Genomic DNA, 21,018 nt, shown 5'->3' with positions numbered 1-21,018 from the left:
AGTGTCACAGACTCATACTCTAAAAGAGAGTTCCTTTCACTTCCTCATTTCACAGTGAAAATAAACAGCTCTGTCACCAGTACACATTATCCTCTCATAACATCCACCTTCCCACTGAAATGCAAATCGTCCCTATTACATTACATCACATTACAGGCATTCAGCAGTCCCTCTTATCTGGAGCTCATATCTGGAGTGGCTTACACTTAACTGGCTTTTTAAGTTAAAAAGCCAGTTCCCCTAAGCAGTATAATACCCTGCCATCCAGTACCCCTATCCGGTAAAGGGATTGGGTTGGGGGGAGGTAAAACCAGAGAAGGGGTAAAGGGGAGGACTCAGGCTGTGGTTGAGGAAAGGAGAGGGGGTGGGATTAGGGTGAAGGGGGGGACTCAGGCTATGGATCAGGAAAGGAGAGGGGGTGCGATTAGGGTAGAAGGGGGACTCACGCTCTGGTCCAGGGTTTCGGGGATGAACTCGCCCTCACTGTGGATACTGGTGTAGGAGCCCTTCCTGGCGATCTGCTGCTGCTCCTCCGGAACGCTTCCAGGAGGGGGGGAACTGCGGCCAGTGTGCAGAGAGCCTGGGGCAGAGACAGGAGGAGGGGGGAGAGACGGGCTGTCAGCGATCAGGGAGATAAGGAAACGCCTCACTTCTCAGAAATGCCGTCAGCTGTCTTCAACATCCCACACGCTGAACACCCCTCCCCCCGCCCCCCCAAGAACACACTGTAATGTCATCACTCACAGAAGTATGAGCGGTAAACTCGAGCACTTTTCACACCAAACAAATAAAAAACAAACGGCACCGGCCACCATGCAGGGCAGAGAATTTCCAAAACACGGCCCGACAGCCAGGGCGATGAAGAGCTTCGCAAGGAGCCCCTGTTCCGTGCCGTGGCCCCAATCTTCCCATCACCACGCAGAGGGGGAAACAGCTGGAACAAACCCCCCCCCCCCATGGGGTTATCACAGACGCCCTCACACGCAGCTGCGGGCCATCCAGGCGTGACCGCTATAGACCGGGTTCATATCGACGCTTAAAGCGCGCGCAGCAGAGGCGTGCCCCACGGCTCCTCCTGGTCGCTCTCCACATTACGGCCTCTACTGTGTGAGCGGGAGACCAACTCGCGCTGGGGCAGGAAGTCCTGAGGTTTAAAGCTGCGCTGACACAGGAGAGCTGCGACTGCACATGCACATACACAGAATGGTTCTCCCAGCATGCACTGGAAGGGACTATTAAAACTGAGGCACCGCCCCATTTTTCCAAGGCTTCACTGCAGTCTGTGTGAGAGGGGTCTGTTCCAACCTACCCTCCTCTCAATACCAACGTATGCACACTGAAACCAAAAGTGTTTCATAAACAAATGGACAAGAGGGGAAGGATGGTCCTTCCCTACAACCGTGTGTTTGAACAGAGGGCAGGAGCCACCTGATTGGATGTGGAAAACTGCTATAATGTCCGCCGTCGTTTGATAGGAAAGATCGGGTAATATCTCCGTCAAGACTGCCTTCTACGAGCGACAAATCACCCTGCAGCTTAGCCAGAGTGTTTGAGTCTGAAACCTGCACTTCCTGATTTAGCCGCGTTGCTTGGCATCGCCGCACGTGCGTCTCAGCTCTGTTCTGCACACCGCCCATCAATCGGTCGCCTTGGTCACGCATCGGCAGTTCCGGCTGCTTCGCTTTGGCACCTTGGTTACGCGTCGCTGCGGACCGGCGGTGGAGATCGATGTCTCTGAGCAATCTCACGGGGGGCATTAGCCTGACAAATGATCCCTGGGAAAAGCAGGTACTTCTTCTGTGGCGGATAAGCATGCGTGGGGGGGGGGGGCGCCGCCATCGCACACCTGGGCTAATTCCATGAAGGATACCTGAGCGGGATGTTAAGGTACTGAACCGCACCGCTACGTGAGCAATGTGCAGACTGAGCACCGGCTCCACAAAACAGACACACATTAAGGGCTCATCAGGCAGCTCTGACAATGTGGCAGAGAGAGAGAGAGATTGGGTAAAGAGCGATAAAGGGACACTGTAGAAGTAGACTGAGATAGAGAGAAGGAAGACTGAGAGGGAGCGAGGGAGAGAGAGGAGGGAGGACAGTTTAAGAAAAAGTGTGGAGAGAGAGAGAAAGAGAGAGACAGAAAGAGAGAGGAATGCTCTGTAAGTTTTTTTTGACAGCGCACTGTGGACTGTGGGCTCACCTGTGGAGTGCTTGCGTACCCTCTCTGAGCCTTTGTAGGGGGAACCCTTCAGGTCACCCAGCGATTTGGATGACCTCATCTCAGACTGCTTATCATCCCTGCTGCTGACCTGCAGGAACTGCTCAGAGGGAGGGAGAACGGGAGAGTGAGCGCCCCGCCTGGAAATAATCAGATAATCTAGATAATCACCGCATAATTACTACTCAGCTGGTTTTGGGCCTAATGTAAATCTGAAAGCACTGCTAATGGCCACTTCACACTCACATGCTGTTAACAGACTTATACGGGTCAACCGCTAATATATTTAGCATTTTTAAATATATTTTCTAGACAGGAAACCTCTATAAATTTTCCAAAGTGGGTGCGTACATGCAAACATGCAAAACCTCTTTAAAATAAAAGCAGTGGAAGTTTTTTTTCCACTCTGCTTCCAAGCTGGAATATAAACAAATAATTACATCCTAGGAAAGCCTAGCCAACAAGAGAGTTGTCAGCAGATGCAAGACGTTCAAATGATGTGGCTCACGTGGTTCTTTGGACTCTTGACCAGGACTCTCAGACTGGCAGAGGCTGGGGCTCGGTCCAGGGTGTGCACGGCCCGGTCCAGATCCCCCTGGCACTGAAGAGGCAGCAGGACCTGAGGGACAGAGAGAGGGGCTGAGTCCAGTACCACTCAAGACCATGGCACTGGATGTACAAGCAGGGGGCTGCAGGTTCAAATCCTGTTAGAGGTGGGATTCTTGAAATGACGCTTGTGCTCAATATCCTGTGTAAATGTGCATTATACAGTTAATCTTATAGGACATGGGAATATACATAAACCCTGAAAATAAGACTGGGTTTGATTCAGAGATGTCAAGGAGCACTTTCAGCAGGGGAAATGTCCCACACAATACTGAGAAATGTCCAATTTATTGGGCAATGGCCTGTTATTTACAATAGCCATCCCCGCCTCTGTTCAGTCAGTTTTTTCTGGTAACACTGCAAGTAACACTGGTAACAGTGCAACTTTTATGAGTGAGTATTTAACAGTGTCGAAGGTGAATTGGAAAGCTGATGCCCCACCATCCAATTCGTTATTTATTTCATTGTAAGTGAAACCAAAATATACTTGTTAAAGTATGCCTTAATATCATAGTTATTACCAATATACTTAAAACCTTGAGGGCATTTTAAGCTTGAAAATCAGCTGGGTTACAGAAGTCAGCTAATAGCTTACTAGTCTCTGTGAATGGTGTATATTAGCCTCACTTGCAAACTGTACTGTGATGACATGCAAAATTAATTTTCATTCAATTTGTCAGAAAGCAGCTGGGGTTAATTACACAATTCTCCTTCAATCACTAGTTCCTTAGCGACGAAAAAGGCTGTACTGATTAGGCTGAACTGTATCGGAAAGTGCCACACTGCTTTGGGTCTCCCCTTTGTCCTTGGTTCCATTCCACCGTAGAGGTTTACAAATTGAACAAAGGCCTTGTTGGTGACCTCACACCACGAAGAATCTCAGATTAAGGGAAGTGCTCGCGGTCAGTCAAATTGAATAGTGAGTGTATTCATGCCACAATGCAAGACTCTGTAAAGCGTAAAGCAACTGCACTTGACCTTGTGTTAAATGGAGCTGTGATATCTTGAATTCAAACCCACGCTTTTAATTCCAGTTGCCTACCACTCAAACAGCAAACTGTTGGTCTTGTCAGTTCAGTCACACGCTCCATTGAACTGGAGCACAGCTCACATAAATCACTGGCAAAGTAGGTCATCTGACAGCAAGTAATGTTAAAACTTGCATTCTAAATATACTCGGTAGTATTAGCGCTATTCTGGTGTTGCAGCCCTATATTTTTTTCCACCATTAGCTAGAATTCTCAGTCTGAGAAGCGGTTCTCCGGGCAGTCCAGGGTGAGAGCTCTACCTCTTTATCAGCGTAGAACAAGTCCATCTTCTGTCCAAAGGCATTGGTCACCTTCTCAAGGAGCTCTTTGTGCTTCAGGGGCCGCTGGCATAAGATTATCCTGAGCGGGAAAGAAACGGTGAGCTCAGCCACCTTGTTTCAAGGGGCTGTGTGCATTTTCACAACAGACTTGTATAGTGTACAGCAGGAGTACTCCAACTGTGTCCTGGAGAGTTGCAGGGTCTGCTGGTTTTTTGTTTTCACTTTAAAATCGGATCAAATCTGACCTAAGAAACCAGATAAGATGAGTCTATCGAGTAGCAAATGGCTTTAGTTTCTAAATTAAGTGCTGAGCAACACTGAAAACCAGCAGACCCAACAGGCCTTCAGGACCACGATTGAGAACTCCTGGTGCATACACTGGGTCCACAAATTTTGGGCTTCCATTTCTACAGCATGACTGCTTGCTGACACAAAATCTGCCTGCTCACCCTGATGCCCCTTATCAAACTGTTCCCAGATCAACTGCGCTCTTATCTTGACCTAACAGGTCATCTTGCATCACTTCCTGTTTACTTCCTGACTCACGTCAGGCTGTGTCATGTGTGCTCAGCTTCAGCACATCCTACATCTCTGACTCTTCTATATCTACAATGGAATTCAATAGCTCCCAGATTCACCTGTGCTAGGCTACAGCAGTCATCCATCTTAACCTTTAATATGTGGGGAAACACTTAATCCTTGTTCAAATCTTGCACGGGAGGTTCCCTCAAGCATTGTTTTTTCTGACATCACTGAGACAAATCACTTTTTAGGCGGAGGGTAAGGTTGGAGTAGGAAAAACTTCATTGTGGGACACACATTTATTTGCAATGAGCACAGTTCAATATTTTTATAAAACGACTTTGTTGGTCTGTGAAAACAATGCAGGTTTTTTTTTGTGTGCAAAGCAATAAATAACAAGCTGAACTGTACTGTTATCTTGTGAGCCCAAACCTGGATAACATCTATCATGAAGAAAAAGATCTATTTGTTATTCTAACCACAGCTATAACCATACGCAGTAGCTATAGTCACTGGGATTATGCATTCTCTGTAGACAGTTAGCGGTTGAACCAGGTCATTTCTTTCCACAATATCCAGAGTAATGCATTAGTTAATAAAGTAATTTATGTCCTCTCTTACGTATTTACCATTTAATGGTAAAGGAAAACATAACCCATGCATTACACTTACACTGTACATGCATTTGCCAAGTTTTTGACTGGGGTTTCTATGTTCATTTGAGTAGTCTCTGTTCTAAACAGGGCTCAGTATACTAGTGGCCTGTGAAGACAGATTAGCCAACGAAAGCGCAGGGGACCCAAGTGACTGACAGTTTGGGATGAGCTCACGGTGCTATGAGGTCATTAATGAGGCTCAGGAAAAGGAGTGTCCTGGCCTGCACTTGTAGAAAGAGGCTGCTAGCCCTGAGCGATGACCCCCCAAACAGACAGCGGGGGCCCCCGTCACAACGCCTGCCAGCCCGCAGTCTCGAGGAGGTGGGGAGGTGGGGGGCGGGGGGGCACAGGGCTGATGGAACGCTTAAGGTCGTGGAACAGTAGAAATGCTACAGGAAGCTGTTTTACACCTCTGCTCTCGGCTCACCGAAACACAGGCCAGCGTCCCCACATGGAGCATTGCCACACTCCCAACGTCTTCCCTTAACCCAGAAAACCTCAGAAACTTGCACCATTACTCATACAGCAACAGCAAGACCACTGATCTAAGGTCAGTTTAGCCTTTTTCTTTACAATAGAGGAGGTTAGGGTATGGTCCAGGAGAAACCTAATCCTAGATCAGCACCCCTATTCAGAGACGCTTTATGAATGTGCCTGCCCATGAGACAGATGGACAGGGCTGGATATTCTGTTAATCAAAATGCTTTCTAATCAAATCTCCACAATATCTAAATGAATCTCATTGCTCACCTGCGTTCAGTGATACAATTCTTAGTACAGAATGCAAACATTCAGTGGCATCTGGTCAGAACAGGAGGGTCATCATTTATACCCTTATTTGGTGGGAGGCGGTAGACTGCAGCAGTCGCAGCATTGAGGAGAGGGGGGCCCTCCAAATGAGACGCGCTTCCTTCCTGTGTGAGGGCGGCACAAGATAACGAAGCCATTTGCCCTTTTCACCCCCGGACGCGACCCTTCAAAGCGTGGAGCCTCTTCCCTCCTCCCCGTTCTGCCCACTTCAGTTCTGCAGAATTAAGTCGAATGCCTTGTCGACTGTGTCCAATTAGGACTGTGGCGTCTGATGCTCTGAGTCGACATTCCCCTGGCTGTGGGTTTTCACTGAGAGCCCCTGAGAAAGGGCCCTCTCTCCAGCCCGTTTCAGCTCCGTCTCCGCAGCTCGCCTGAGCGGATTTACTTAACGAACGGCGATGTCATCTTACGCGCGGACCTCCATCTCGCCGGCCGCATGCAAATCAGTGCCGCCTCAGTGCTTCAGCTCACAACAGAAAGGGATCTCAGTCAAATCAGGGACTGTTTTCATTTTGTTTTGCACACAAAGCTGTTTTCACAAAACCAGTCAACACATCCAAGATGTTTTTAAAGGCCTTCACTTCTGAGGAAGCAGTCATCCCCCTGCCTGAACCACGGTTCTTCCCAATTAATTCACAAAGTGCCATCTGAAGAAGTGTCATCTGATCTGGCCTCAGGAAGAGCACACATCATTTGACCAGGAGCAGTTTAAAAGGTTCTTTTGATTAGCCAGGACCTTTGGCAACCACAGTGGAGCAGCTTTGTTGCATGGGACAATCTAGATGTGAATTGTGTCTGCTGTCATTCAGGACAGCAGCATAGAGTAAAAGCAGGACTTGTAGTTTCCCACATCTGCCATTTGGGTGGTCTGGCAGAGAACTAGTCCGACATCTGCATTCACTCGATCCATCATGCATTCCAAAGCATAGTATCTCATTTCAGAATAAAACAATGCAGGCTCTCGGAATGGTAAAAATATTCAAACGAAACCTCCAAATGACGTTGCACATGCCGATGAATAATCTCAGGAAAAACAATCCAGAAAATTCCAGAATAAAATGAAGTTCAGCATACTTTTATACGAGGGTGGAAACAAATGGTTCATAAAGCAGCCTAACTTGATGAAGGAACATTCTGCCTTTTTTCACCTCACAGGTTCTGAGAAAACCTCTACTCAAGCTTAGAACACTGGCCATAAGGTCTACTACAAACTGTCTGCTGGAAGTACAGAATGAATACAGTCTGGACTTTTCTACTCCCACTCCCTGATGGGTTCCCCACCTGTCAATCATGTGCTGTCTGATTATTCCTCTCCCCATGCCTGTAAAGTGCCTCCACTCAATCGATGGCTGAGTGACTGAATGACCCTGTATTTTTCAGCTTTCTCTATGTGCAGCATGATGCTATCAGCTTCATCTGCTCTCACCCACATGAGGTCTCTGTTATCACAAAAAAAAAAAAAAAAGGGAAACTTCCAACTCACCTTTTCTCCTTCTCGTGCTCCAACTTTATTCGCAAGTCCTGAGGGTGCAAAAAAGAAGAATCAGCACATAATGTGTGAATGCATACAAGAGTGTTGGACATGTTCTGATCTGTGCTTCAAGGTCAGGAAATGTTGTGTATTGAAACCCGAAAGCCAATGTTATGGTTTCCATAGCAGTGACGAGAGAAAAACAGGAAAACGAGGACTAGAGCATCAAAAATGGAGGGCAAAATTCCTTTGTGGAAAAGGAATGAAAAGGACAAAGGTCAAATGCTAATAAAAGCACATTCCTTGACGTGGACCTTAAACCTGGAGCTGTGTTATTTATATAGCACACAATGAACTGCAGAGCGATAGGAATGGGAAATCACCCTGAGGACTTAGGATCTCACAGCACGTCTTCTGTGATCATAAAAATTAGGAGTCAACTCAAACCATTAAAATGTTCAGTCTGTAGTCATAAATGAACTTGGGACACAAGTCACATTGCACCTGGGTAGGTAAGTATGAGGTCATGCAATAGGAAAAGAAACCTTGCCTGCAGACAGGGGTGATAGCAATGTAACACTAAAGACAAAAGGGCTTGTGGGCTTCACACTAGCTTTACTCAGAAAACACAGTATTTTGAGGACTGCTGCAAAAGAATGAAATCTTCTGGACTTGAGATCCTTTGAAACATGAGGGATCTCTCTCACGTGACAGCAGTTTCAGTGTGGAAAGAGAATCCTTGGTGACCACGAGGCAGAACGCCACAGCTTGCACCGGCATTAAAACCAGGCTTTGTTGCCGTGCTGTCCGAAAGCAATTGTTCCAGAAGCATTCAGGTCTGCAAACTGTTTGTGTGAACTTGGCTGTTTTTTTTCTGTCTGAGAAAGGATGTAACACTACTACCACTTGTAGGTGGAGCAGATGGGGTATGACTACTCTTCTGTGTGTGTGTGTGTGTGTGGGTGTATACTTGCGCACACGCATGTGTGAACAATTTAACTATGGATTTGCATGGTTGATAACTCGGAATTAATGACGCAAATATTTTGGGGCTGCTACATAATGCACACATAATTACAAACAGGCTTCTCATTTGATGATGAAAGGAGGGGTCCTCTGGTTTTAAAGGGGCCCTTAACTAGGCCACCTGGCAAGAAGAGACAATTGTCATGGGTAGAGGGTGAGTGAATTCTGTGCCAGTTCTGCCTCAGGCAAAGTTCAGAACTAAGCTGGTTTCGTCATCCCAGGTGATGGCAGAGAGTGCATCATGCAGAACGATGCGAAATAACAGCAGAAAATACACTCAAGCTTCCAGTCACCTTTCAGCTTGCATGCTGCCATGGTTTCAGGCTCATATCTGGAGTTCAGCAAGGGAATGTATCACAGAGATTTTTGGTTATGAGTTCATGCTGTACTGCTGGGACGAATCTCGATCAATTTTTCCTCCCGCTCCCGCTAACTCTCTGCAGGCCACTCTCTGAGTGGCTCTGTTAAAATGAAGTTCTATCCAAATGCCTTCCTAACCATTCTAAATCACTTTTTTTCTGCATCAAAATAAATAATTGGGAAGTTGGCTTCACACAGAACTCTACCAAGACACAAATGAGGAAATGGAAACATGCCTCTGCTTTAATGCAGAGTGAGGTAAATTCCCTGGAATTAAGCTCTGCACACTGCTCATATCCTTTTTACTGCCCCAGGCAAAATCAAACCAAAATAAAGTACCTCGCCACAAGCGCTCTCTTGTTGGCTATGTCATATAGTGACACTTCCTTTGGCCAATTTTCACAGAACCCTCCACTGACCATTTATAGTCAGAGGTTAAAATGCAGTACTGACTCATCGGGCAATGAGGTAATCATCACCCCTGAATGGCAGGGATAAGTAAGGATGGTCAGGTCTTCAGCAGGTTTCCCATTCATGGTATCCATGAGACAATGGAAAGGAGAGCAGGGAGGACTGTGGGTAAGCAGAAGCGTACCTGTTTGAGGGGCGGGGCCTTGGTTTCAGGCTTGCTGCCACTGAAGTTGCAGCAGCGACCCAAAGCTGCCAGGTCCTTCATGATGGAGTTAAGAGCCTTTTCATCATCTGGGGACACAGAGGGGTCACAGAGGTCACACAGCGGTGCATACTGGGGTCACACTGGGTATTTCTGTGACACACAGTCAGAAACACTAAGGGTTGTAGCAGGTATTCCTTTTCCTCAAAGAATCAAAGTCACCTGAACTTTTCTGAATAACCTATGGAAAAGCCCTGGGACAAAACACAGCCATGATACACAAACAACACCATGGGAACCCACTGCTAGACTGCCAGCTCTAGACTACTGCAAACCGCAGGCATACCTCAAAATATTTGTAAATAGCATGCTCAGGACATTCAGTATGAAGCCATCTTTAATAATAAACTTTATTTTATAATGACTAAAGGGGATATAACAAGATATTACACCAATAGTTTATGATGTTATTCAGTATGGCATCACAGTCAAGTTTTGCAAGATAAATAAACAGAGCTCTGGGGAGAAATTATTTTCAACTGGTGACACAGCTGCACTAAATGGCAACAGGCTACAAACCCAGGTCCCCAACTGAAAAATAAGAAAAAAATTCAGAGACATAGACCAAACCATAGGTGTACCAAAATCATCATTAAAGACAGCGCTGGTGAGCTCAGTAATTGCAAAGAGCCTGGTAGGCCAAGAAAGACCTCTTGATGACTGAATAATTCTCACAATAATGCAGAAAGGCCTGCAAAAACTCCTGTTCAACAAATCAGAAACACTCTTCAGGAGCCACGCTTGGATGTGCCAGTGATTACTGTCTGCAGAAGACTTTATGAACAGAACTACAGAGGCTACACTGCAAGGCACAAACAACCAATTAATTAATTTCCCTGTTGAGGCTATGCCAGGCATGTACTGCAGCCATCTTCAGTTCTGGTTTGTTTTAGAGATGTTTGCCTTCAGTCTGGTCTTCAGCAAGTGAAACGCATGTTCAGTTGGATTAAGGTCAGTCAATTGGCTTAGCCAGTCAAACAATTTCCACTTTTTTGACCCTGAAGAATTTGGTTGCTTCAGCAGTGTTTTGGTTCATTTGACCTGCTGCAAGGTGAAGCACCAGCCAATGAGTTTTGAAGCATCTGGTTCGATCTGCGCAGGTGTATGTACAAGACGTGTATGTACAACTAAAATTTCATCCTGCTGCTGCTGACAGCAATCACATCATCAATAAAGAGAAGTAAGCCAGTTCCAGTACCAGCCATACACTAAGCCCAAGCCATAACACTACTTCCACCATGTTTCACTGGTGATCATTAGCAGTTTTCTTTCTCCACACTTTCATCTTTCCATCACTTTGGTACATGTTAATATTAGTCTCCTCTGTCCATAAGACTTTGTTTTTTTAATATACTTTTTAGCAAACTCTAAACTGACTGTTCTGTTCTTGAGGCTTACCAGTCATTTGCATATGGCAATGAACCCTCTGTGGTTTTGTTGACATAGTCTTATAATAGTATTCCAATAAACATGTATGCCTACACCCTGGAGAGTATTCTTGATCTGTTTGATAGTTGAAAATAGTTTTTTCTTCACAACTGAAAGTATTCTGTCACCCACTACAAGGGCTTTCTGTGGTCTACCAGGTTGTTTGCTATTGCTCAGCTCACTTTTGTTAAGAAGCATTCTTGCTTCTTAACAATGTATCAAACATATGATTTTGGCACACCAATGTTTTGGGTTTATCACTGATCAATTTATTCAGATTTTGCAGCATCATGAAGGCCTGCTTAACTGGGCTGCTTTTGTTAGCTTTCTTGTGCATGCACTAAAAAATATCACATTTTTCAAATAGCCAAAAAGAAACATCCCCCCTGCAAATCTTCCCACAATACTCTTTGATTGGCACACATCAAGAAGCTGATCAGGAGGCTGAATCCTCAATCTGATGGATTTTACCCATCACTGGAGAGTCTTGTTGGCACTGCAGTCATTCTCAGGGTACTGCTTGATTAAAAGACTACTTCACATCACAAGCTTAAATGTGCCTTTTAGATCCCTCCCTTTTTTTATATGAGAAACAGTGAGATGGCAGAGAGATCGTCTTTTCTGTTATAAAAAGCACCATCTGTGAAGACCAGTTGCAGATGAAGCCGTGCAGGAAACCAAATATAGTGCTCTTGAGCTGATCATTAATCACTACAACCAGAGCAATGCAAAGCAGCGCTTAAAGAACTCTTAAAGAGTGGCATGACCTGACAGGATGAAGTGATTTTGCATGAAACTATGTGCCACAGTCCAGTTTCAGAATACATGAGTACAATATACTTTCAGCTGACAACAGCTCAGCCTTGTGTCTTGAGTAAAGAAAAAATGATATTGATAAAATTATTTCAAACTGGTATTTCAAATTGCATTCTATTAGACTGTGATATTGAGTCAGATAAATTGTGGCAGATTAACTAACATGGGTGCCTTCAGGTCTAATATCCTGTTATCTGAACTCAGTGGCAGAAAGCTACTGAACAACGTGTTTGCAAAAAGGATCCTCATTACATTACATTACATTTATTTGGCAGACGCTTTTATCCAAAACGACGTACAAAAAGTGCATTTCATGGTCATAGACAACTGCTAAACACAGGTTCAGTAAGGTACAATAATTATTTTGTACAGCTATTTCTAGGCAAGAACACAGTTTAGTTCACACAGTGAACACTATTCAGACCTAACCTCTGCAAAGCCAACTAGGCAGAAGAATAAGCTACAGTATTAGGACAAATACAAATTACCAAAAAGTGCTGGGATGGAGCAACATGTAACAAGTGTCTCAAAAATACTCAAAAAGGATACTATCGGCAAGTGTGGAATATCTGGAAACCACAATCTGCAGCTTCTATTACTGTTATAACCTGACTGAACTGTCTCAGAAAATACTGAGTTGTTTTAAACACATTAAATTTGTGCGCAAAGTAAGTCACCCAGGGTAGTGAGGTCAGAATTAAGCTGCTTTCAGTGTCCCAGGAAATTTGAACGACGATGGTGACATCACAAATAAATATCAGCGCAACAGACTTGAGAAGGCATCATCATTCAAAACAGCCTCCCGTTCATCTTCTTGCTACAAAACGCTTTGTAAGAAGAACAATCAAGCTGATGGGGAAGTCATGAACTAACATTTTTAGCTCTGAGGATATCTAATAAGCATATTAGCTGAATCAGGTAATCATGTTTGAAATGCAATTTGCCACAGCCATTAACACAACAAGCATCTTGACAAAACGCGAGAGAGTGTCATTTCCATGGTAACGGCAGCAAAAATTTACAAAAAAATATTGAGAATTCCCTCCATTTATTCTGCACTTGAATCAAGCCCCCACCCCCTCAAAATGGCAAACACACAATTATAAAAAGCAACCTGATGAACGGGTACATTCCAATAAAAAGTGGCAGCAATATATTTGTTATCTGTTAAGTTTTATTCTTCTGATATTATTCATTCTTGCCAAAAATACATTTGTGGTGCCATATCTGCCGTTTAAATTTATTTGTGTAAACTAATCACAGCAATATCCACAGCCCCTGTACTCAAACACAATAAACAACGGAAGACTGCTTCATAAATGGAAAACAAGCTTCAGACAGAGAAGCGAAACTGTGTCGGCATCCCTCTGAGGCTGAAACAATGTCAGTGTGTCACCCTCCTTCTCTACTCTGAAATCCCTTTTGGCGAGGCTGATGAAAGAGGTGTTCCTCAGTATTCAAAGCGATAACCTCTATTAAGCCTGATCAGGAAGTCTAGGGACAGCAGACACCAATTAGCTGGCTCGTAGGTAGACTCTGAATTATATATGAGAACAAACTAAAAAAAAAAAAGAGTCTTTGCAGGGAGAGAGAAAGAGAGAATGAAAGAACAAGAGTGAGTGAGAGAAAGAGAGTGACAAGGAAAGAAGGCAAGAATAAGAGAGTGTGTATGAGAAAAAGAGGGAGAGTGAGAGCCACAGAGAGAGAGAGGGAGGGAAAGAGAGAGCAAGGGTGAGAGAGAGAGAGAGAGAGAGAATAAAAAAGGAGGTAAACGAGGGTGTGAACAAATCTGGTTGACGGAGTTGTGAATTTCCTGTGCTGGATTGCCCTGGAGCAGAGAGCAGAAGGCCAGACCTACATCAGTGTCTGAGTCTCCGCCAGGCAAATAGCACTGTGGAAAAAGCTCTGCCAGCACACAGAGAATCAAACCCAATATTTACCGTTATAACTAAGATATATTTTTAAACTAATGCAAAAAAAAAAATAGCCATTTCTGGAGTCATTCTAGAGTCCAACTCTGTTACTATTTGTTCATAGAAGCACCTGGAACAGGTGTGATGATGGGTCCTGAGAACTGGGAATATTCCAAGGATGATGTTATTTAATGAGCCCTTTGATGTGGGCTGAGTGCACTGGTGACAATACTGAACTGACGAAGCTCTTCTGAATGAGCCTGAAACCATGGGGGTTCTACTGTCCCCCAAGTTCTATCGGTTGTGATTCAACGTAGTTTACAAGTCTTTACAAGTCATAAGAACTTAGGACCCTGAGAGAAAAGCAGCAGACAACCTTGGCTATGCCCATCCCACAATACCTTTTGCCAATATGCTTCAGTGATAAAAGAAAGGCTTTTATTGACCCAATACCAATCCAGGAACAGAATGGTATTATATTCAGCCAAGCTCAAAGGTAGGAGAATTTAGACTTAGACTTTCTTCTCTTGTTCCGAGTCTAGATTTGCAAACCCACCAGAAAAATGTGGAAACCCTGCCAAGCATTTTGTAAGAACACATCTGTGTTTGTTCCTCGTCTCTATTATCCTTGTTATCTCTGTAAAATAGTTATCATTTTCTTGAGAAAGGCAGGACATTTGAAACTTTGACTTTGTAAAGCAAGTGCATAAACAACTTCTATGAGAAGAACTACAGCTTTGATCTCCACAATTATTCCAAGTGAATGCTTGTGAGGTTGGCTGAGAATGTGCTTGGCAATGGGTGGATTCCATCCCTTACAGTACCATGAAAAAGTATTTGTCCCCTTCCTGATTTCCTCTATTACAGCATATTTCCCACAATGCATGGTTTTAAATCTTTAGACAAAATGTAATATTAGCCAAAGGGCAACTAAATGAGCACAAAACACATTTTTAAAATTATTATTTCATTTATTTAATGAAAAATCTAATCAAGCATCTATATCACCCATGAGAAAAAGTAGTTGCCCCCTTAGTTACTCAATCAAATAACCAAATTTAATTGATAATTAGATTCAACTGATTGAACACAGTCAGGTTTGATTGCAGTCAGCCCTGTTGTATCTAAACCTTATGCATACTGAACCTTACCATCAGATTGAATTCTGTCTTGATTTGGCTCGACTCCACAATTCAAACACATGTGAATCCATTTGCCCCAAACATTATGGCGCTCTGAAATGGGGGGTATAAAAAGCAGTGCAATTCCTACATGGTGAAACCAAAATGTATAAAAATACCCATAAATAAAAGATGAGAATTTTCCACAAGTGAATTGTTTGATTACAAATCCAAAACTGTGGAATACAGAGCCAAATCAAGAAAAAAATATTTTGGAGCTCACTGTACATGTGTGTGTATAGATACGATATGTTTATAGTTTTTTTAATTAATGTCCATGATACTTGTCTATTTGTATTAACTAGAGCTGTTCTAAGTGCATTCAAAATAATGGATTAACCCGTTCCCCTTTTCTTTGTTTATAATGTATTGTGTGGGGGTTCGTTCAACTTCAAAGGCTTTTGTTTACTTTTTGTTCTTGGTTGGATATCAGCATATGTATTGCACTGTGACCCCCATATCGTGATATGTATTGTATAGCGACCTTTATATCGGGATATGTATAGCATTTCAATCCCAGTGTCAGGATGCACACTGCATTTTGAGGCACATGACAGTACCCAGTCCTGCTTGTTCTAGAGCCTGGATTACAACACGATAAGCAAATTAAGGGGATGTCTGTTCAAGAATAATCCGAGTTGAGGATCACCTCTGAAGCAGGCTTGTCTTGCCCCGTCCACCCAAGGCCCTCCCTCACCACTGGGAAATCCCTGCAGAGTCGAGGTGGCAGTAGCAGGGGAAATTCATGCAGGCCTGGGCCAGACCCTTAATTAATCACAGAGTCCAACACGCCGGCGACTGAAGTGTTGACTTCAGGCAAAAAGCCCAGTGAAGCCTTGCTTAACACCTCTGTCTAATTTCCTGTCTGACATTTGATAACGGAGCAGTGAACTCAAAGCAGGGAAATGTGCTAAAGCTGAAGGAAAGTCCTTCTTAAAAGGAAAGCAACCTATCAAGTGTGATAAAACTGAGTCAACGGTTCAGCAAATCTAAGCTAAGTGTATTAGTATGGATTGTAATGGTTAGTTTACCTCACAAACCATTAATGTTTTCTATGATAATACGATCATGCACAATAAATTTAGTATGACTAGGAATACATCATTTACACCTGATAATTTGTACAACTAGCTACAGTATGATACTGTATGTAAAACTGACACCTGTAGAATGTAATATATGACAGCCAAAATCACGCATTATGAACTCCACAGGTAATTAGTATTTTTTTGATGAAGTGAATAAATAAATAAATTAATTGATTAACAAACGAAACAGCAATTGAATGAATACATGAATGTGTTAGTGAGATAGCAAATGAAGGTGGTACTGGTTGACCGAACAAGGGAAAGCGTGAAAGAATGGAGTTGTTGAGTGAATGAGTAAGTGAACAAAGAAGCGGGTGAATGAACAAGAGAACAAGTGAGTGAAAATGTGTAAATAGAAGCTCCTTGCTTTCCCATCAGTGTCAGTAAAACAATTTGAGAGCCACAGAGGGTCTGTGTGTCCAGGCAAGCCACTCTGCTACGTTGGTCAGAGGAGGTAGTATAGATGGTGAGTCCCAGAGTACCCATGACTCAATGAACACACATCCCCTCCCCTCACTCCACCCCAAGCCCACAAAGACCTACAGTTCTCCTTTTGTCCGTCTGCTCACCCCCTCCTCCGGGACTGGGGCCTAACTGCCCCTCGGGGTCCTGGTCCAGGGGCCTAAAACAAATGTCTGGGGGCACACGCCGCCCCTGTGAGGCATGCCTGCTAAATAAAGGCATGACATCACTTTGCTTTCCCTGCCCTGAGCCCGCCAGGCCTTCCTATGCAACAGGAACTAATCAGAGCTCTGAGGCCTTAACCAGGACAATCATGAGATTCTATCTCAGCATCTCGCAGGACTCCGAGATACTGGGATTCTGTGTATGTTTTCTTTAGTGTGTATGTTTTTTTTTTGTTACCATATTTAAAACTTCAACCCAGAGTTTGAGAGTTTGCGGGACACTGTTGGTTGTAGAAAGACTGCAGAAGCTGCGGAAGTTGGGCAAGCGGTCACTCCGCTGAGGCAGACACTCAGAGCTGTCCCAGCAGGTCAAGCACCGAGGGTCGGCAGACACTGAGGATCTCTCTCCCGGGCTGGTGACTCATCGCTAAAGGCATTCAACTGGACTAATTAGTCTGAAAAAGTCCAGACTAACGGCTCGTGAGACAAAGCCTCTTGAAGCCCGCAGTATAGCTCTTCAGTTCCTCTCGATTAAAGACAGGAAACGCTGCAGCCACATTCTCATAAATACAAACTTCCTCCGCTATCTAACCCACACATGATCATTTGTCAAACCCAAACTCTAAAAACTCCACTGTAGTCACTAAGGTTACTGGATAAGACATTTCTCCGTTGTTTTGCTATTATTTCATTTATTTATAAATGAGGCTACTCGGATTTCAGTTCGATCGAGAGTCGGCCACCCTACAGATGTGTCACAGTTCCTGCCCATTTCGCTGTTGTTTTGACGATCTACCATCACCACATAAAGATGATGCAATTAAACTGCTTGTTTAACAATCTTGACGTCTGTCTGCTGTTCTTCAATAGGTGAGCACCCCTCTCTTGCACAAATAACATCTTGGCCATGCTGGAATGTTTGAAATGCAGCAAACTGGACTGGGCTGTGATGGAGGTAATGTCAGACTGCTGCAGAGAGAGACGTGCAGTCAGTCCTGCACGCGACCGCTCACCTAGCGAGTTCCTGTGATGGCCAGGTCCAGTGGAGACACTGTCATCTGTGGGAGGGAGAGCCAGTCAGTCAGACCACACACAGCCAGCACCGTGCACTTTCCCCAGGCAAACCACGGGCTAACGCCAGAGGCTTTCACCAGGAGACCATTTCACTAATGCCAGAAACTTTCACCAGGAGACCATTTCACTAATGCCAGAGGCTTTCACCAGGAGACCATTTCACTAATGCCAGAAGCTTTCACCAGGAGACCATTTCTAGATGCGACAAGCAAAACAATGAAGATGATGATTTTTTCCCTGAATTTTCTTTTTTGGAAGAAGGTGAGGCTGAGATTCTCCCAATCAACTTTTTCTCATTTCATTTCAGTTCAGTTAACAGCATGGCTTTACTGCATGCACCTTCTGTTCTGTCTTTATAGCATTCACTGGCCTGTCTGAGGTGCGCTTTACTGATCTGTCTGTAGAGCATTTACTGACCTATCTGTAGTGCATTTACTGACCTGTCTGTAGTGCATTTACTGATCTGTCTGTAGAGCATTTACTGACCTATCTATAGTGCATTTACTGACCTGTCTGTAGAGCATTTACTGACCTGTCTGCAGTGCATTTACTGACATGTCTGAGGTGCACTTTACTGAGCTGTCTGAAGAGCGCTTTACTAACCTGTCTGTATGTGTGTGAGTAGGCCAGTCCTCTGTGTAGTACTGTGACCTAAAAAGACAAAAAAAAACAAGAAAAGAGCCGTCAGAAATTTTGGGGTGTGGTAATTTAGTCATGGTGACTATTATTTTTAACTGCATCCATTCTCTGAAAAGAGACTGTTTCTCAAGCTCTGGCAAAAACGTGCCAGAAAGATGTTAAGACAGTCAAAGGCGTTTCCAATAATAAATAATATATAAATAATAGTAATAAATAAATCTGCTTAATAGGCTAGATCCTAAAAGGCACCTATACACAGTGACACCATGTTCCTCATTATTAACAGATATTTTGACTGTTGGTCCATCAAATTCTCTTATTTATCATTCATTGCGTTGCAGCACCTCTAAGCAAACGGAAATTGTTGTGAGCAGAACAAGTCATTTTTCTGTTACAGTCATTGTTACTTGCCACGCTCCTCTAATAACTGAAAGAATTGCAACTAATCTCAGATGTTGACCGATCTTATTTGTTCTTGAACGCGCGTACACACATATGGGTGTGTGCGTGGGTGTATGGGCGTGTGCGTATGCCCTAAGCACGTGTGTATGTGTGGGTGTGAGCGTGTGTCCCTTTTGGATAAAGCGCCGTTTCATCTCCAAGGCTACCCTGTATTATCCACACAAGGACGCAAACACATTCTACACAGGAGCCACCTGGAATTCCTTCTGTCCACCCACTCGCTATGTAAACACATTCCTCTCACATATCTTTGCTGGGAGAAAAAAAAAAACCTACAGTGCATTTATGGGAGGGGCAGGCTATTCATCCATGTCCATGAGTATGACCCCCCCCCCCCCCAGCAAGAGGGTGCATAGAGGCTCAAACTGCGGACCATTAATACGTAAACATATCCGCAGAGTGTACGCCAGATTTCCCTCACCGCCACGGCTACAAAAGCCAGGGTGCTATCGGTGCTCAATCCTCTCTGCTGTTCAGTCCCTGAGCTAGCAAAAAATGTGCGAAGACTGGCGGCTATTCGACTACTCACCCATGTTCACGGTCATCATCGGGGGCCTTTCTCGGGAGAGGCCAAGAGCGGAGAACGGGACACCACTCGCTCAGCAAGGTTCCTCACCCTGCGAACACATGAAACAGTCAGAGCCAAAGCCGGGGACATCCACAGACACCATTACCATAAGAATCCCCCGGAAAACATGCCCACAAACGTCACCCTTCCAACCTGCTTAACTGCAACCTGAGTAACCACTGTCATCATTACCCCACCAACCCACTGGGGCGCTTAAAGGGAAATTCTTTCTGCAAGTTTTAAAATTGCAGTGTTGTGAAACGAGCACTTCTAGAGCTACACTGGATCCTTTACGGTTTATGGCACCTAGCCCATAGCAGGTAAATTAGCACTGCTCCAGTAAATACTCACCCAGGCCGTATTAACGGATAGAACTGCAGTGTTAAGGGGGAAAGTAATGAGATGTAAAGCAAGGTTTTTCATTTGCATGCTACAATTTAATGTATGTACAAAGGAATACAAGCCTGTTTATCTAAACACAAATAAATAAACTGCATAGGGAACTGTAAGAGTTTCATTTAATCCTCTTTGCTGTAATCCTTCTGGGAAAATATAGTTGGCACAAAAGTTGCATCAACTGACCAGCAAGCAGATTTCTGGGATAAAAAGTCGCCTTTGACAAAATTCCATACCCTTTAAATGATGGGAGGATTTTTACATTTGAAAAATGATTAACATGAAGTGGCAGGAGATAGGCCTAAGTCCAAGAACACAAGAGCAGCCAAATGTAAACAATGCAGAAGAAAATTACAAAAGACTTTCTCTGACGTGGGAATTCTTCAGGCAGCCAAGAGTGGCTTCCACTTCTATAAATGCTTAATTGTATTTCAAGTTTTGACATATGAATAAATTTCTCCTTCATGTGTGTCTTACTCACAATGCACACACTCTCAATGATGACTACAGCTGCTCCAGATTTATACTGATTTTCATCCTCTGGTCAGAGAGTCAAACTAAGCAGCCTACTCCATTTCCTAAAAACAAACTAGTTTCTGCAGAACAATTTGTACTTTACTTTAAAACATGAATTACACCAGCAAGAAAAGGCATGAAAAAGATTCATAAGCATGCTGTGCATACAAACAATGCAAACAATGCATACTCTTTTTAGCCTGCTACTGTTCATGAGTAGAACAGGCTTATCAAGTTAATTTAGCTGCAGTGATAAGGTGAACACATCTGTACAGTAAACAACAATTAGCCTCAACTGTAATTGGATTTGTCAATCTCCAACACTGTTGCTGGAAGCAATTTCAATGACAAAACCACATTAAGGAGAGAGTCCTGAAGTACTGATCTGTTTAGTCTGAAGCATATAAGGAGGGCAGTGAAGTGAATATCAGGCAGGTAACACACCTGCAGGCTCTCACAGAATGGCTGATTGGTCCATTAAATTTAGTTGAGAACAATAACAGAATAACACGCTGTGGTGTGGGGATGGCTGGTTTAAGCAGCCACACCTGCCCTGGGTCAAGCTAATTAGACCTGGCCAATTGGATAATTGGTTAATAATTAGATAATTGGCCAGGCTAATTGGACCCAGGAACAGGAGTGGCTGCACCTGTGCGTAGT

The 21,018-nt window shown here is 44.0% G+C and overlaps 1 protein-coding gene across 4 annotated transcripts in view; it reads right to left on the bottom strand.

The window, feature by feature from the left end:
• The window catches only part of LOC135260947 (mitogen-activated protein kinase kinase kinase 3-like), a 50,221-nt gene that overhangs the window by 16,828 nt on the left and 12,375 nt on the right, over nt 1–21,018 (bottom strand). For all 4 annotated transcript variants that reach the window (XM_064346703.1, XM_064346704.1, XM_064346706.1 and 1 more), the window contains exons 2-10: nt 19,408–19,495; nt 18,381–18,428; nt 17,717–17,761; nt 9,574–9,680; nt 7,605–7,642; nt 4,113–4,212; nt 2,727–2,837; nt 2,201–2,318; nt 447–580 (exon numbers count right to left, since the gene is read on the bottom strand). In XM_064346703.1, coding sequence (XP_064202773.1) covers nt 447–580; nt 2,201–2,318; nt 2,727–2,837; nt 4,113–4,212; nt 7,605–7,642; nt 9,574–9,680; nt 17,717–17,761; nt 18,381–18,428; nt 19,408–19,426 — 720 coding nt within the window. In that variant the 5' untranslated portion in view covers nt 19,427–19,495. The remainder of the gene's footprint in view (nt 1–446; nt 581–2,200; nt 2,319–2,726; nt 2,838–4,112; nt 4,213–7,604; nt 7,643–9,573; nt 9,681–17,716; nt 17,762–18,380; nt 18,429–19,407; nt 19,496–21,018) is intronic.

Source organism: Anguilla rostrata, chromosome 8, assembly GCF_018555375.3.
Source record: "Anguilla rostrata isolate EN2019 chromosome 8, ASM1855537v3, whole genome shotgun sequence".
Lineage (NCBI taxonomy): Eukaryota > Metazoa > Chordata > Actinopteri > Anguilliformes > Anguillidae > Anguilla > Anguilla rostrata.
The sequence above is the reverse complement of the archived record's forward strand: the minus strand, read 5'-3'. Positions and strand labels throughout refer to the sequence as shown.